This window comes from Nomascus leucogenys, chromosome 22a, assembly GCF_006542625.1.
Source record: "Nomascus leucogenys isolate Asia chromosome 22a, Asia_NLE_v1, whole genome shotgun sequence".
NCBI classification, from domain to species: Eukaryota; Metazoa; Chordata; class Mammalia; order Primates; family Hylobatidae; genus Nomascus; species Nomascus leucogenys.
Window position 1 is genome coordinate 1316301 of NC_044402.1, and position 13338 is coordinate 1329638.

At 62.4% G+C, this 13338-nt stretch overlaps 1 protein-coding gene and 1 pseudogene across 4 annotated transcripts; one reads left to right on the plus strand and one right to left on the minus strand.

Annotated features, from left to right (window-relative positions):
* The first annotated feature begins 403 nt into the window (after positions 1-403).
* Positions 404-1776, plus strand: LOC115832396 (annotated as a pseudogene). The gene has a single exon (XR_004027892.1). The product of XR_004027892.1 is annotated as an uncharacterized LOC115832396 (transcript).
* A 139-nt stretch (positions 1777-1915) lies between these two features.
* On the minus strand, positions 1916-12745 carry C22AH14orf180 (chromosome 22a C14orf180 homolog). 3 transcript variants are annotated; one of them, XM_004091814.2, is made up of 5 exons: positions 10843-11336; positions 6101-6227; positions 4766-4895; positions 4335-4370; positions 1916-4066 (listed from the first exon to the last, which is right to left on the minus strand). In XM_004091814.2, exons 2-5 carry the CDS (start codon positions 6209-6211, stop codon positions 3861-3863), a joined length of 483 nt encoding a protein of 160 aa, XP_004091862.2. In that variant the 5' UTR covers positions 6212-6227; positions 10843-11336; the 3' UTR covers positions 1916-3860. The 3 variants fall into 3 exon arrangements, with proteins under 3 accessions (XP_004091862.2, XP_003276248.2, XP_012353429.1); XM_003276200.3 differs by lacking the exon at positions 10843-11336 and adding an exon at positions 12461-12745 and having other exon boundaries at positions 2815-4066; XM_012497975.2 differs by lacking the exon at positions 10843-11336 and adding an exon at positions 12461-12700 and having other exon boundaries at positions 2815-4022.
* Between the last annotated feature and the right edge of the window lie 593 nt (positions 12746-13338).

Sequence of the window (13338 nt, forward strand, 5' to 3'; positions counted from 1 at the left end):
GATGGTGTGACTGAGTGTGCATATAAGGGTGTGACGGCATGTGCAGGTGTGACTGAGTGCATGTGTGGGTGTGAGTGCAGGTGTGACTGCATGTGAAGGTGTGACTGAGTGTGCATGAGAGTGTGACTATGTGCATGTGAGAGTGCGAATGTGTGACTGCATGTGCAAGTGCATGGGAGGATATGAGTGTGCATGGGTGTGCATGTGGGTGTGACTGCATGTGAGGGTGTGACTGCATGTGAGGGTGTGACTGTTGTGCATGTGAAGGCTTGATTGTGAGTGTGCCTGGGAGGATGTGAGTGAGTGTGAGGGTGTGATTACCTGTGACATGAGTGTGCATGTATGTGTGAGGAGGAATGTGTAGGTGTGAGTGCCTAGGCAGGTGTGTCTGCAGTGCGTGCAGCATGAGTAAGTGCATGTGAGCATGTGCACACCTGTGCGTGTGCATGTGCCTGTGAGCATTGTGTGCGTGATGGGAGCCATGGGTGCTGTGTGGACAGCCCCTCTGCCCCTCCCATGGGCTCCCGCGCCCAGCATCCACTTGAGAGAGGAGGGAGCTGCCTTTGAATTCTGCAGTCTGTGTGCTGAGGCCCCACAGAGGCAAGTGGAGGAGCTGGGATGTGAACCTGGGACCCCAGGGTAGGGGGCTGCTTGGCTGTGGACCCTGCCCCTCAGGAAAGCCCAGGGTCCACCTCCAGAGTACTCGTTTTGGGGTGGGGGCAGGGACGGGGGCCTCCTCACCCGGGGCTTGATGAGGGGCTGTCCATTTCTTGGCTCGAGTGCTGCCAAGTGCTCCCTGCTGCTGCGCCCACCTTCCCGGGGAGAGGCGAGCCCCTGGCTCCCTGTGTTTGTGACCCACCCTGTCCACCATCAGCAGCTGGCTTGTCTCTGGGTGGCTGGACACCAGCCTCCTGGAGGCCACGTGCCTGGGTCCACATGGAGGGTCCTGGTGGGGGCATCATCCTGGGTCCGGGGAGTGAGGCTGGCAGGTGAGCAGTCAGGCTGTGGCTAGGGCAGTTGCCCATCGGGGGTGTCAAGGCCGGGGGGATCAAAGCTCCGGAAGCTCAAGGGGGCTCTGGCCTTGGGGACGAGTTGAGTATCCAGCTGGCAGCCAGGTCCTCGAGGGAAGGGGTTGGGACAGAATCCGAGGCCCCCTGAGCTGATGGGTCCCCTGTCTCCCCTGCCAGCCCTGACCCACTGGACAGCCCTGACCCACTTTCCAGTCCAGAGAGCTCCTTGTCTGCGTCCCCAGCAGAAGGTGGGTGGCTCCTGCCTCACCCTCTGCCCAGCGCTGATCCAGGCCACAGCCATCTAGGGCCCTGGAAGGAGGGGCAGGAGGCAGGGGTGGCTTCTGGAACCTGAGGGTTGGCTCCGGTTGGGTCTGTCCTTGGGGGCTGCACTGCTGGATCCCAGGAGCTGGTCTGGAACAGCCCCATGGCCAGGGTGACGGAAATCCTCGGCTGCATGCAGACACAGACCCACCCCGGACTGGGCTGTCCCGGGAGCCCAGACACATCACCCTGCGAAGGGGCAGCTGGGCCTGGAGTGTGCTGGGCAGGGGCTGGGGGCCCTGGTCGTGGGCTCTCCACGGTCCCTCAGGGGGTTGGGCCTCTCCCCAGGCAGGAAGGCGGGAAGGGCAGGCATGACCCGGGGTTCCTGAGGCGGGTCCACCAAGTTGCTTCTGAGACGCCTTTGCTTCTCTCCTGGCTGTCTGTTAATGATATCCCTGTTCTAATTCCACTCTGGCTAAACTGAAAGTAAAGATCCTTAAGCTTACATGTGTCTATTCCTCAAAATCAAAATAAAAACAAAAGCACCCGAGTCTCCAACAGGGATGAGGAGGAGCGTGTGGGGCTTCTGTCTGCCCTCTCCGCCGTCGGCTGGCCTGGCTCGTGGTTCTAACTGTCTGTAATTTGTGGGTCACACACAGTGTGCTCAGGCTTTGAGCCTTTCATGTCCGAGGCTTTTAGGAATTAGAAGTTGGCCTTCCCAAGGTTCTGCCTTCCTCTCTGTACATTTTCTAGTGGCTTTGAGTCTCACTGCTTCCCGTGCAGCTTCCCCAGGTGGGAGGATCCATTTCGAAGGATTTCTTGGGGGTGTGGTGCCCATCTTTGAGCAATGATTATTCAAAAACACCTGGGGTCGTAGCGTGGGACCCCGCAAAGCCAGGCACGTCCTTGCGTTGCCTTTGCAGTGGACAGGCAGCAGCGGCTGGGGGAGATTGGCCTGGGCGGTGTCCCCCGTCAGAACCAGCGCTGGAGGGGTGGCCCAAGCACACAGGGCTGAGCCTGGGCCTGAGACTGCCCTGAGAGACCCAGCCTCTGGGAGGCGCTGCTTCCACGTCCAGAATATGGGGAAGGAACCTGCCCATCCTCCTTCCTGGGGTGGGGTGGGATGGGCTGGGTGAGTGGGGCTTGGTGACCGTGGGGAGAACATGATACTGGAGGGTCCCCGGGGGAGCCCCCACCATGGTCCCTTCTGGGCCACTTCTGGAAACAGCCCCTTTGGTTACCTCCACCTGCAACTCTGGGCTCCCTGGATTCCAAAGCTGGAAGCGACCCTGGAGACCACTTCGCCTGTTCCCTGGCACCGGGAGTTGTGGGGACACACCCTGACTGCAGGGCGAAGGGAGCCAGCAGGCATCCCTCAAGACCCAGGGGCTTGCTTAGCCCCCTGCCTGAGCGGACACATCCACTCCCAGGCCTGCAGGAGACCAGGAGGTTCCAGGCGCCCAGGACATCCACTCTGGCCACTGAGGCCGATTCCGTAGCAAATCGGTTCTGGCTTTTCTCATTTCTATAAAAACACCAAGACTGAAGGAAGCCACGGTGTGTTTTAATAGAACGGTGTCCCCCAGTTAAGTGGTGGGACAGAGAGGAACCACCGGATGGATCATCGGCCGTGCCCTGCGCCTCAGGCTAGCCTCGAGGACACTGGTCTGATTGTCCCTGTGTCTCTCCTGCGCAGTTCTGCCTGGTGTCTAACCGTAGGTCTCCCTGCTTTGTTCAGCCCTCCCCCTGCATAGGGTCTGGAGAGGCCCCTGGTGTTTGTCACCCACAGGGCTCCTTTCAGCTCTGCAATCTGGCTACAAAGCCACAACCACAGACAGTCTCCGGGACCCACAGGTCCCAGCTGGTGGGTGGCGCTGGCTGGCCCCAGGCTCGGCTGGGTGCGCCTGGCCTGCAGAGCTGGGCACAGATGGCTGTTCTGAAGGTCAGGGGTGTCTGGGCCCCTTGCTGTCCCCTCAGCTTCTACACCTGAAGCCACCCCCAGTGAGGGGTCCTCCCCTGGGGCCTCTCCAGACTCACGGGGCTGGGTAGGGGGTCAGACCTGGGCTCAGAGGATGGCACCTCACATCAAAGGGACCCACCTTGACAACCAGACCCTTCCCTCCCCATGGGGTTTCGAGGTCTGGGTTCCCCACAGGCCATAATCGCAAAAGGCTGGGTTTGCCTCCTCCAAGCAGCCGCTCAAACACAGGCAGTGTGTCCCCCTCCTCAAGAGGGTGCACACGGCGATGGCCGGGCCAGGCCCTAGCAGCAGGAGTTCCTGCTGGGACGAGGGAGGGGTCTTTGGGTGAGCCTCGGGAGCCCCAACTGTTAGCAGTCGAATCCTCTGATAAAATCTCACATGGACCCAACACAGGAGACAGGAGGGCTGTGCTGACTAGTGTGGTAGGGCTGCCCGCTGTGCCCCCCATGTCCGATCTCACGCCACGGGGTCCCCCTTTTCCTAGTCAGCCCTCAGGCAGCAGCCCCTCTTGGCCCCCATGATTCACCAAGCAGCAGGGCCAGGGCTCAGGCTGTCTCGGAGCCCCCGGAGTGCTGGAGCTCTCCTGGAAGCCCTGCCCGTCCTGCCCGTCAGAGCCGCAGGAGGCCGCGCCAGCAGGTGAGGGCCACGTGCCGCAGGTGCAGGACAAGGCCGAGGAGCCGGGCCCGCAGGTCCTCCAGTGCCGTTGCCACGGGCTTGGCCCGGCCGCAGCATAGGCCCAGGGCCAGCACGAGCAGGACGCACACACACAGCTGCAGGAGCAGGGAGCCGCCGTGTGGCCTGGGCCGGCCGGGCACTGTGGCCAGAGGGCAGGCAGGGTCAGCGCCAGCCAGCCGACCCTTCCCTGGAGGACTGGGGCTGGTGGGGAAGGGATGGGGAGATTCCACCCTGTCCCTGCCCATGGCCCCTCCCTAGCCTCTTGGGGTCTTCTTGCAACAAGACCCCCCCCAACTGGGGACTCCTTAGAGGCCCTGTCCCTGTGACACCTCCCTCGGGGAGGGAGTGAGGGTGGGTGCACCCACGGAGGGGGCATTGGGGCACAGGGATGTGGGCTCAGAACTCACCCCTGACAGTGGCTGTGGTGTTCCTGTCAGCAATGTCTGGGAAAGAGAATGGAGAGTCAGCTGGGGGCACCTGCCTCAGTCCATCGGGTGCCCCCGCCCTCTTGTCTCACCCTGCACCCCCGAAGGACCCTGAGACTATTCATCAGTGAGAGACCCAGGCCCAGCCCGGTCCTGACACTTCCTCAAGAGGACAGTCATGATTTGAGAATCCGCCCTCATGTTTTCCTCCAGTTGCTGTTTCATGGACCGGGACTGTGTGTCCAGATGACCCCGGGGCCCAGGTCTTACTGGGGTTCTGCCCCTGAAGACAGGTGGCCACGGCCCCCCCATGTCCTGGGCCCTGCCAGAGCTGTGTGGGTGTGGCTGCAGTCCCCGCCCCCCTCTGCCTGACCCCACCCTCTCCCAGCTGCTTGCTGCGGGTGCCCTCTTACAGTGGACAGTCACCGCTGGGGGTTCTCGGAACCGCACGCGCCTCGAGGTCCTCTGGGGCTTGGCCTCTGGGCGGTGGTGCTCTGGCCCGCCCCGTTTCAGGATGGAGGGGGGGCACTTCCTGTTGTCCTCCTGGGGCGGGGGCGGGAAGCAGACTGGTGAGTCCCCGGCAGGAGGCCAGCTGGGACCCAGGTCTGAGCCGTGTGGGGCCCAGCAGCACCGTCCTGGAACCTGTACCTTGTCCTGGCTGGTGCGCTATGCTGGGCCTGTCACTTCCTGTAGGGTGAAGGGCAGCTCCTGGACAGGGACTGCCGGGCAGCCAGACTCAGCCTCAGGGGCCCAGGCAAGACAGGAGTCCCTCCTGCCCCCATCTCTTCATGCAAGGCCCCACTGAGCCTCTCTTCCTCTGCCCGCTGTCTCAGATTCAGGCTGCTGGACAGGGTCCCCAGGACATGTGGACAGGGGGAGGGGGCTGCAATGGCAGAGGGGCTCTGGCTAAGGGGCCAGAGTTTGCAAGCTCCATGGGGCAGGGGCCGGGCCAGGGCGGTGAGGAGGGCTGGTTGGTGGCCTCGTTCTCCTTTTCCCTGGGGCTGAGGCTCCCAGGCTGCAGGCGGGGGCAGCTCCTGCACATTCGCCTACCTGGGCCCTTTCCGTGCTGGTCTGCTCACGTGTATGGGCCCAGCCTGAGTCAGGAAGATGGAGCGGGAGTTTTGGGCTGCTGTGAACTTCAGCATCCTTGTCTGTGACACGGTGACAACTGGGGCTGAGGCACCCTGGGAGCCGGGCCAGCTCTGAGGTTGTTCCTGGCTGGGGCATTGCTCGCTGCACACAGCCTGCTGCTTGGTGTCTGGCGAGGCTGCCCCGTGAGGGCGTGAGGCCTGCCCATGCTGAGTCCGGCCCAGCTCCTGCTGTGCCTGTGGCCCTAGCCTGGCAGTGCCTCAGAGGCTGGATGGAGCCTCAGGGTCTGAGGTCTGGGCCCCTAACCCTAACACTGACCCTTGGTGACAGTCTTGACCTGTCCTCTCTCCACCCTCTTCCCTCCTCCAACACCCTCCTCCCTGGGCTGCCTCTTCCACAGCCCTCCATGGCTCCCACTTCCTCTGCCAAGCTGTGCCCCACCTGGGGGCCTCCAACCCCCTCTGCCAGACCAAATCCTTCAAGGCACACATTGCCCCCCCACGGCTCCCCCCAGTGCTCAGTGATCCCCCTGCCCTCCTCCTATCATCCCTTGATTCCTGGGGTGGAGGACGGCCTTTCCACCTCTGTTGCTCCCTGCCCCCTCCAGCCCCCAGTGGAAGGCCAGCTTGCAGAACCTGCATCCCGGCGGCCCGCCTTACCCTCTCTGCCCTGCACACCCACGGGCCCCACGCGGCCTCCTCATTCTTTCTGGTCTGACGTGGTGTCTCTGGCCGGGAGTCAGGGCTCAAGGCCCCTGCTGCAGTCCTCATTTACTGGAACATGGCCCTAAGATAAGCAAAGACGTTATTTCTTATTTACTGCACAAGTGGCACTCAGAGGAATGAAAATAAGAGGAGGAGAAAATTCTTCCCCGGAAGCCAGGCTGGCTTCCTGGGGCCTGTGACCGGCCACGCTGTTGAGCAGACACCACTTTTCCTCTGTGGTGTCCCCAGCGCAGATAAATCCTGTTCCCTGCTCGTTCAGACATGCCATCGCAAGCAATTTCCTTTGCTGCCACAGTCTTCATAATTATCATCTTTAATGGCTGCATAATATTCCACTGGGCCGAGGTCCCGTCACTGAAAGTCACCCTCAATGATTGGGTATTCATGAGGGTTGCATTTTAGTATGTCATTTTGGAGGTCATGGATAGGCATGTTTGGAGGTCATGGATAGGGCTGCAAGAAACATCTTCGCTTTGTCTCCTTTCCGTAGCGGGAAGCCCTGGGGCTGGGGACTGGGAATTGCCAGGGCTCTGAGGCTGGGCCCACAGAAAGGCTTCCCAGAGGGTCATGCCCACCTTTTTGGGCTGGTGCTGGTGGGGCGCCCCTGGGCTCCTGGGGGCCCACCCCTCAGCACAGCTCACACTCTCTCTGTGTGTGTCTCTCTGCACCCCGCCCCCCGATTCTGTGTCTCTATCTCTCTGTCTCCATCTCTCTGTTCCCCTGCCTCTCTCTGATTCTCTCTCTATCTCTCTACCTCTGTCTCTGTCTCTCTGTCCCCTCCACTGTTGCGCTGGTTGCTTCCTGGCTGTGAATGGCGCCTCCTCGCCTCCACCCCCGTGTCTTTGGCGGCAGAGGCTGTGCTCTCCTCATTCTTGCTCACTGGTGGAGCCCTCCAAGTGTGAATTTTCTCTCACAGCCTTGGCAGGGTTCTTGACTTTTGGGCACTCCTCCCTACAGAGGGGTGCAGTGCCTACCGGGCATCTGTGCAGGTGCAGGTGTCTGTCTTTCAAGGGCTCTGGGGGTGATGAGCCTGCCTCTCTTGCTGCAGGTTGGGAAACTGAGGCCAGAGGGGGCTGGGGCTTTCCTGGGAGCTGATGCTAGGCCAGGTCCTCCCTGCCCTGCTCCCAGCTGGATAGGAGGCAGTGTGGGGGCCTCCTGCTGCCCTTCAGGTTCTCCCCTGCTCTGGGGTCCTTGGAGGGTCCTGCCACCCCTGCCCCTCACAGGGCAGGTGTTCGCATTTCCTGAGGTGCTTCCCTGGCTCCCGGTGGTCCTCCAAGGAGCCTGCCCCCAAGGGCTGAGAATGGGGAGGGTGAGAGTGAGGGGCCTACATGGTCCTCAAGGACAACTCCTCCAGGGTCCCCCAAAGGGATGGGTGCCTCAGAGGTGCAGGGCAGGCCTGTGGGGGCAGCTGGTTTGGGTGGATACTGCAGTGACTCCAGCAGCCGAGTGCCGTCCTCTACAGGAGATAACAGAGTGGCCGTGACCGCATCCCCAAGCAGGCATAAATACTGCAGACAAGCAGAGCGCCCTGTGAATGATGGCTGGGAGGACACTGTCTGGACGGGTTCAATTATTTCAAAAAAGGGCAATTTTCTACTATCGCAGGATCAGGTTTTTATTGCAAATAGGGTTGTGGCAGGAGCTGCCGTCCAGGGGGCTGGCGGGGAGGGGCGGCTTATCTTCGGGACCTGCTCTCAGATAGTGGCTGCGGGAGAGGTTGTGCTTGCAGGCCCAGCCGAGCTGGGGCCCCGTCTCCTGGGGCCAGGTCACCTGGAATGTGGGCTCTGCGTGATCCCCAGGGTTAGGGAAGCCGCAGTGCCAGGCCTGTCCTGCTGTTTTGGGGATGCGGCCTGGCAGGGCAACCTTGACCGCCTGTGCATAGCAGGGCTGGGGCTGGAAGGGCTCTCTGGATGCCCTGGACTCAGTTTCCACCCTGGGTGGGACAGAAACTCTGCTAAAGCTCGGGGTGGGGTTGGGGGTGGAGCAGAGCCCCCCAGTGACCTCTTGGACCCAGAGCCTGGGCTCTCCCACTGCCCGGCGGAAGGAGGCTTGTGCATTCGGGGTCATTTCCTGGGGCCGCACGGCCTGGGGCTGGCTGGTGTGCCCGGGGCCACAGCCCCTTGCCAGGTGACCCTGCAGCAGCATTCCAGGGCGCCCAGCCAGGTTCACTCCTCATGAGGAAACAGGCCTGGAGAGGTTGGGCCAATGGAATCGTGCAGGGATGGAGGGCTGGACGCAGTCTCCCCCAGCTCCTGCCAGCAGCTCTCGCTATTCACCCCTCCCTGGCCTGGGGTCTGTCCAAGGGATGGTGGGAAAACAGTGTGTGTGCACGTGTGTGCGTGAGTGCACACATGTGTGAGTATGCCCCTGAGTGTGCAAGTGTGTTTGCATGCAACGGAGTGTGCATGCATGTGTGACCGTGCACATGTGTGAGTGTGCAAGTGTGAGAGTGTGCACGTGTGGGGTGTCTGTGTGTGCGAATGTGTGCATGGAGGTGTGCCTATGTGTGCATATGTGTACTTGCATTTGTGTGCGTGCATGTGAATGTGCATGCGTGTGTGAGTGTGTGTGTGGGTGTCCATGCATGTGCCCGTGTGCGTGTGTGTGTGAGTGTCTCTGCGTATGTGTGGGTGAATGTGTGTGTGTTTGTGTAGAGTGTGAGTATGTGAAGGTGCATGCGTGGGCAGTGTGTTTGTGAGGGTGCCTGGCTGTGGCGTTAACCGTCTGTTGCTGAGCAGCATAACTTGGAGAGGACACGACTTCGCCTTCTGGGGCACAGAGCTCTGCTGGAGTGTGGACAATCGGGACTTCCTATGGGGCAGCACCTCCCCCTCTTCGGGTGCGGGCTTCAGAGCACCTTGTGTGGCCACGTGTGACCTTAGGCGAGTCTCCTAGTCTGCCTGGGCCTTGGTGTGCTCAGCTGTGAAATGGGGGTGAGGAGAGCAGCAGCCTCTGCAGGCTCGCGTGAGGGTGGGAGTCAGTGCGCAGCCCCGAGTCCACACCGTGCCTGTGCTCTGTGCCATCAGCCACTGTTGGCATCACTCGGGGAGGGAATGTGCCCAGGAACAGAGCTCAGGTGGCTCTGGCTGTGTCTGGACAGTCAGAACTTTCTGTGGGATGACACCTCCCCTCCTGGAGCCCTGGGGCCCTCTCCAGAGACTCACCTTCCCCTGGGCCACGCTCTGCTCCCAGGCAGCCTCCCTGAGCCCTGGGGTCCCCTCTCCAGAGATGCACCTTCCCATGGGCCACGCTCTGCTCCCAGGCAGCCTCCCTGAGCCCTGCCATCCCCTCCCTAACTGGGCTTCACGCTTCCCCTTCTGGAAGGGAGGCCTGGCTCAAGTCCTGGGCTCTGTCCTTCTTTGGCTCTGTGACCTCGGGTAAGTGGCGTGACCTCCCTGGGCCTCATTTTCCCCACTGGAGGCAGGGAAGGAGTGGCTCTGGCACACTCGGCAAGTGGGGGCGGGGACGCCTGGGGCCTCTGGCAGGGACAGTGTGTAACTGGAGGCCTCGTGACAGATGGGAGATAAAGGGCGGAAAATAGCTTCGGAGCCTGGACCTATAAGTGTCCCGCTAGGCCCGCTGCTGGGGAGGGCGCGTCCACCCGAGGGGACTCTACCCCCGCTCTGGGAACAGGAACCCCACGGTGCCTCCCTTGGTGCTGGGGGGCTGGGGGGTTCTTACCAGCTCCTCTACTGAGAGGGGGCACCAAGCCCCCTGGCGGAGGGGAAACTGAGGCCCAGAGAGGGAGAACGGCCTGCCAGGTTTCAGAGCCTGGGTTAGGACAGAGGCTGGAGTCAGGACCCAGAGCTGCCAGTTGTGGGCATGACCGGCCCGTACTGCTGGTGGGAGGTGGGGCCACGAGGGCCGAGGCCCAGGACCTTGGTCTGGGGTGTGACCCTCCAACAGTCTTCGGGGGTCTAGCCCAGTACCCCAGAGACCCCACCTCATCTTGAAGCTGTTGAGGACGTGAGGGCACTGATGGAGCCCAGCGGTCCTGGTAGTGCTGAGTCCTTCCTCATCGAGACCAGCCTGCAGTGGGGCGCAGGGGGGCCAGTGGTTCTCGCCTGGTTCAGTGGCTCGGATAACGCCAAGCTCTGGGGCCCAGCCACTGCTGCTCCCTCCCACTCCTGCCCCGTCCTCCAGGACGCCGCCTACTGGCTTCCCACCTCCTCCCAGGCCGCTGCCTCTGCCTGCCCGCGCCACCCGCCCTTCACCCACAGCCCACCTCCTGATGTTTCTCTGTCCTCCCTGAGGGTTCATCGAGGCGGGCAGGGTCCCCCATGCAGCAGCTGGCTAGTGAGAAATCCCGACACCCCACCCACCCCACATGGGAGAGCCCTTCCTCGGCTCTGAGCGTGCGGCCCCACACTCCTGGCTTACCCCTCACCTGCGCCCATTCACACGGCAGCCTCACAGCCTTCCAGGGGCAGAGGGTCCCGGGGCCTGAGCGAGCGCAGGCTAGGCCGGGCTTCCCTGCTTCCCTGTTGCAGGTGCAGCCTCCCCCAGGGCAACTCACTTGGGGGCTGGAGACAGGGGGCCAGGCTCCTGGGAAGCCAGAGACCTCCCTGGGAGAAACTGGAGACTCACAGCCCCCACCCCCACCACTTACACACACACACACACACACACACACACACACACACACCTTCTCTCTCTCTCTCTCTCTCTCTGCCCACCTGGGCTCCTGCTGGTGCTGTACCTCCGGGGTGGCTCACCCGCCTGACCGGCCCCGAGATCCACTGACGGTCAGAGCCTCGCTGTCGCAGGGTGTGAACCAGAGCCGTTGCGGCTCACAACCAGCTGAGAAGTTTCCATTACGGCGACACTGAGCAGTGGCCTCAGCGGCCCTGAGGGCCCCAGCTGACTTGGTGCTCTTGGGACAGCCCGGTCCATGGGGAGGCCGTCAACCACGGGCTTGGTGGCCCCAGGTGGAGCTGGGCCTCCTCAGTCTCCCAGCACCTTGATAGTTTGGCCACAGGCCTAACCCAATGGCCCTGGGGCTGCAGGTGCAGGTTGCGCCTTCTTCCCGTGGAAGAAGACCGGGACCATGGACACCGCCTTGCTGGCCTTTCCTCTGCAGGGCGGAGGCAGAGCATGGCCAGGCGGGGTGGCTGCGCTCCTGGGAAAAGCTGCGGCTCCCAGCCCAACGCTCACCACTGGAACCACGCTGGCAGCTCCCCAGACAACATGCGTGCTCGACTTAAGTAAGAGGGAGAATTTGTGAGGAGGCCCCTGGCTGGGCTGACCGCCCGCTGGGCTTGCTCAGGTGCCTGCAGGCCCTACCGGGTAGGAACAGGAGCAGGAGCTGCCTGGTGGCCCTCTGAGGCCCCTCTCCATGCCTAGATGGGCCCTCACATCCCGAGGTGCAGTTAGGGCTCAGGGTCACAGCAGTACCGGGTGATGGCTGCTCATCTGCTGGGTACAGGGGCCACCCTAGGCCTCGAGAGCTCCAGACAGACAGGGCGGGGGACCCTCCAGGCCCTCCCTCCTATATGTGGAATGGGGCTTGTTTGCCAACTGTCCAGGGCACTGCAAAGCTCGGTAGTGCCCAAGAAATGGTGTCCAGTGCTGGGTGGGGGTCCCATGGCCACACAGGGCAAGACAGGGATTCCTTCTGACTGACTCAGCTCAGAAAAGAGCCAGTTCTCAGGGATTCCCAAATGCTGAGAACTAGGCTCCAGTTACTGGAGTAACGAATCCATTCCTGCTAGGCTGGGCCTGCGTAGACTTGCCCTCGGAGGATGCACCCACCAGGGCCCTTCGGGGAAGGCTGGCCGGGTTCATGCCTGACACGGCTCCCTGCATTCCCCTGAGAATGCAGCCCCTTCTCCCACTGCCCAGGCTGTTTCGCTCAACATCAGGTGCACTTTGGAGGCTCCTGTGTGGCCAGAGACCTGCACCTCCATTGCTAGGTTTGAAGTGGCCATGTTCCCTGCTTCCCCCAGAGGCGGCCCGGCCTCAGTGTGGACACAGGGGGGGCCTGGGACTGTCTCCGTTTTAGGGAAACCATCAGTCCCAGGAGAAGGGGGAAGGGTGGCCACCCTGAAGCTTGTCCAGGTCACTCAGGGTCATCAGTGTGTGCTCTGCCCAGTCTCTGCCCGCACCTGCTGCCCAACTGGAGCAGGTTCCCCACCTGCGCCTGCCTTTGGCAATCTCTCTGCACTGGCATCTTCACACCCAAGCAGGAAGTGAGCCCCCTCTCCCTGGGGCTGGAACTCACCTGGCTCCCTCCTGGCTCCCTGAGGGACAGAAACAGGCGGAAGTGAGCCCCCTCTCCCTGGGGCCGGAACTCACCTGGTTCCCTCCTGGCTCCCTGAGGGACAGAAACAGGCTCTTCGGGATCTCCCTGTGGGGCACAGTCCAGTGAGGTCCTGGACCCTGTTGGCCGGCAGCACCCCTCCCAGGCCCTTGAGAGATGAGCCTCGGGCAGAACTGCAGGGCACACAGGTGAACGGGCCAGGCCCGCCCAGGCCTCCTTCCCGAGGGCTCTGGTCTGGAGGCACCACTGCCCGCTGGCAGGGCCGGGTCTGTTGTGGCCTTCGTCCCGTCTCCAGCCCTCTCTGCTGGATCGCAAAGCTGGGCCAGCTGGCAGTGGCCGGGCTATAATTACCTCTCCCCTTTGGCAGAAATAGCAGTGACCCTGAGGACAGGCCGCTGGCCCCGGAGCAGAAGGGGGTGGCTGGTTCCCAGGCCCCTGGTGGACAACAGACCACGATTCCAGATGAGACCAGAGTTTGCTGCTGTTCCTACCCCTCCCGGCCCAAATGTGCCCCCTCCCAGGCCAATTCCAGAGCTGTGCAGCTCTTGGAAAAACCTATGGACCGGAATTCGGGGCAGAGTGGGAGAGGGAGGGCACTGTGGGGCTGTGGGAGGTGAGGTGATCCCAGAGTCCGGCCTCCAATAAGACCCTGACCCAGCATGGGGCCTCTGCGGTGGAGAGGGTGCCCACCCTGCCCCAGGCCCTTGTGCCCCTGTGCCCCTGTGAGTCCTGACCTGGGGTTGCCAGAGGGAGAGGCAAAGAATGGGTCCTAAGCTGTTGTTTTGGGGCACACTGGCCGAGCCTGGATATTGCCCTGGCAGGAAGGGGCGATGTGTGGGTCAGTGAGGGATGGCAGGGGCAAGGGATCAGCCTTTCTCAGGGTCTGTCCTGGGTGGGCGTCCAACTGCCCTGC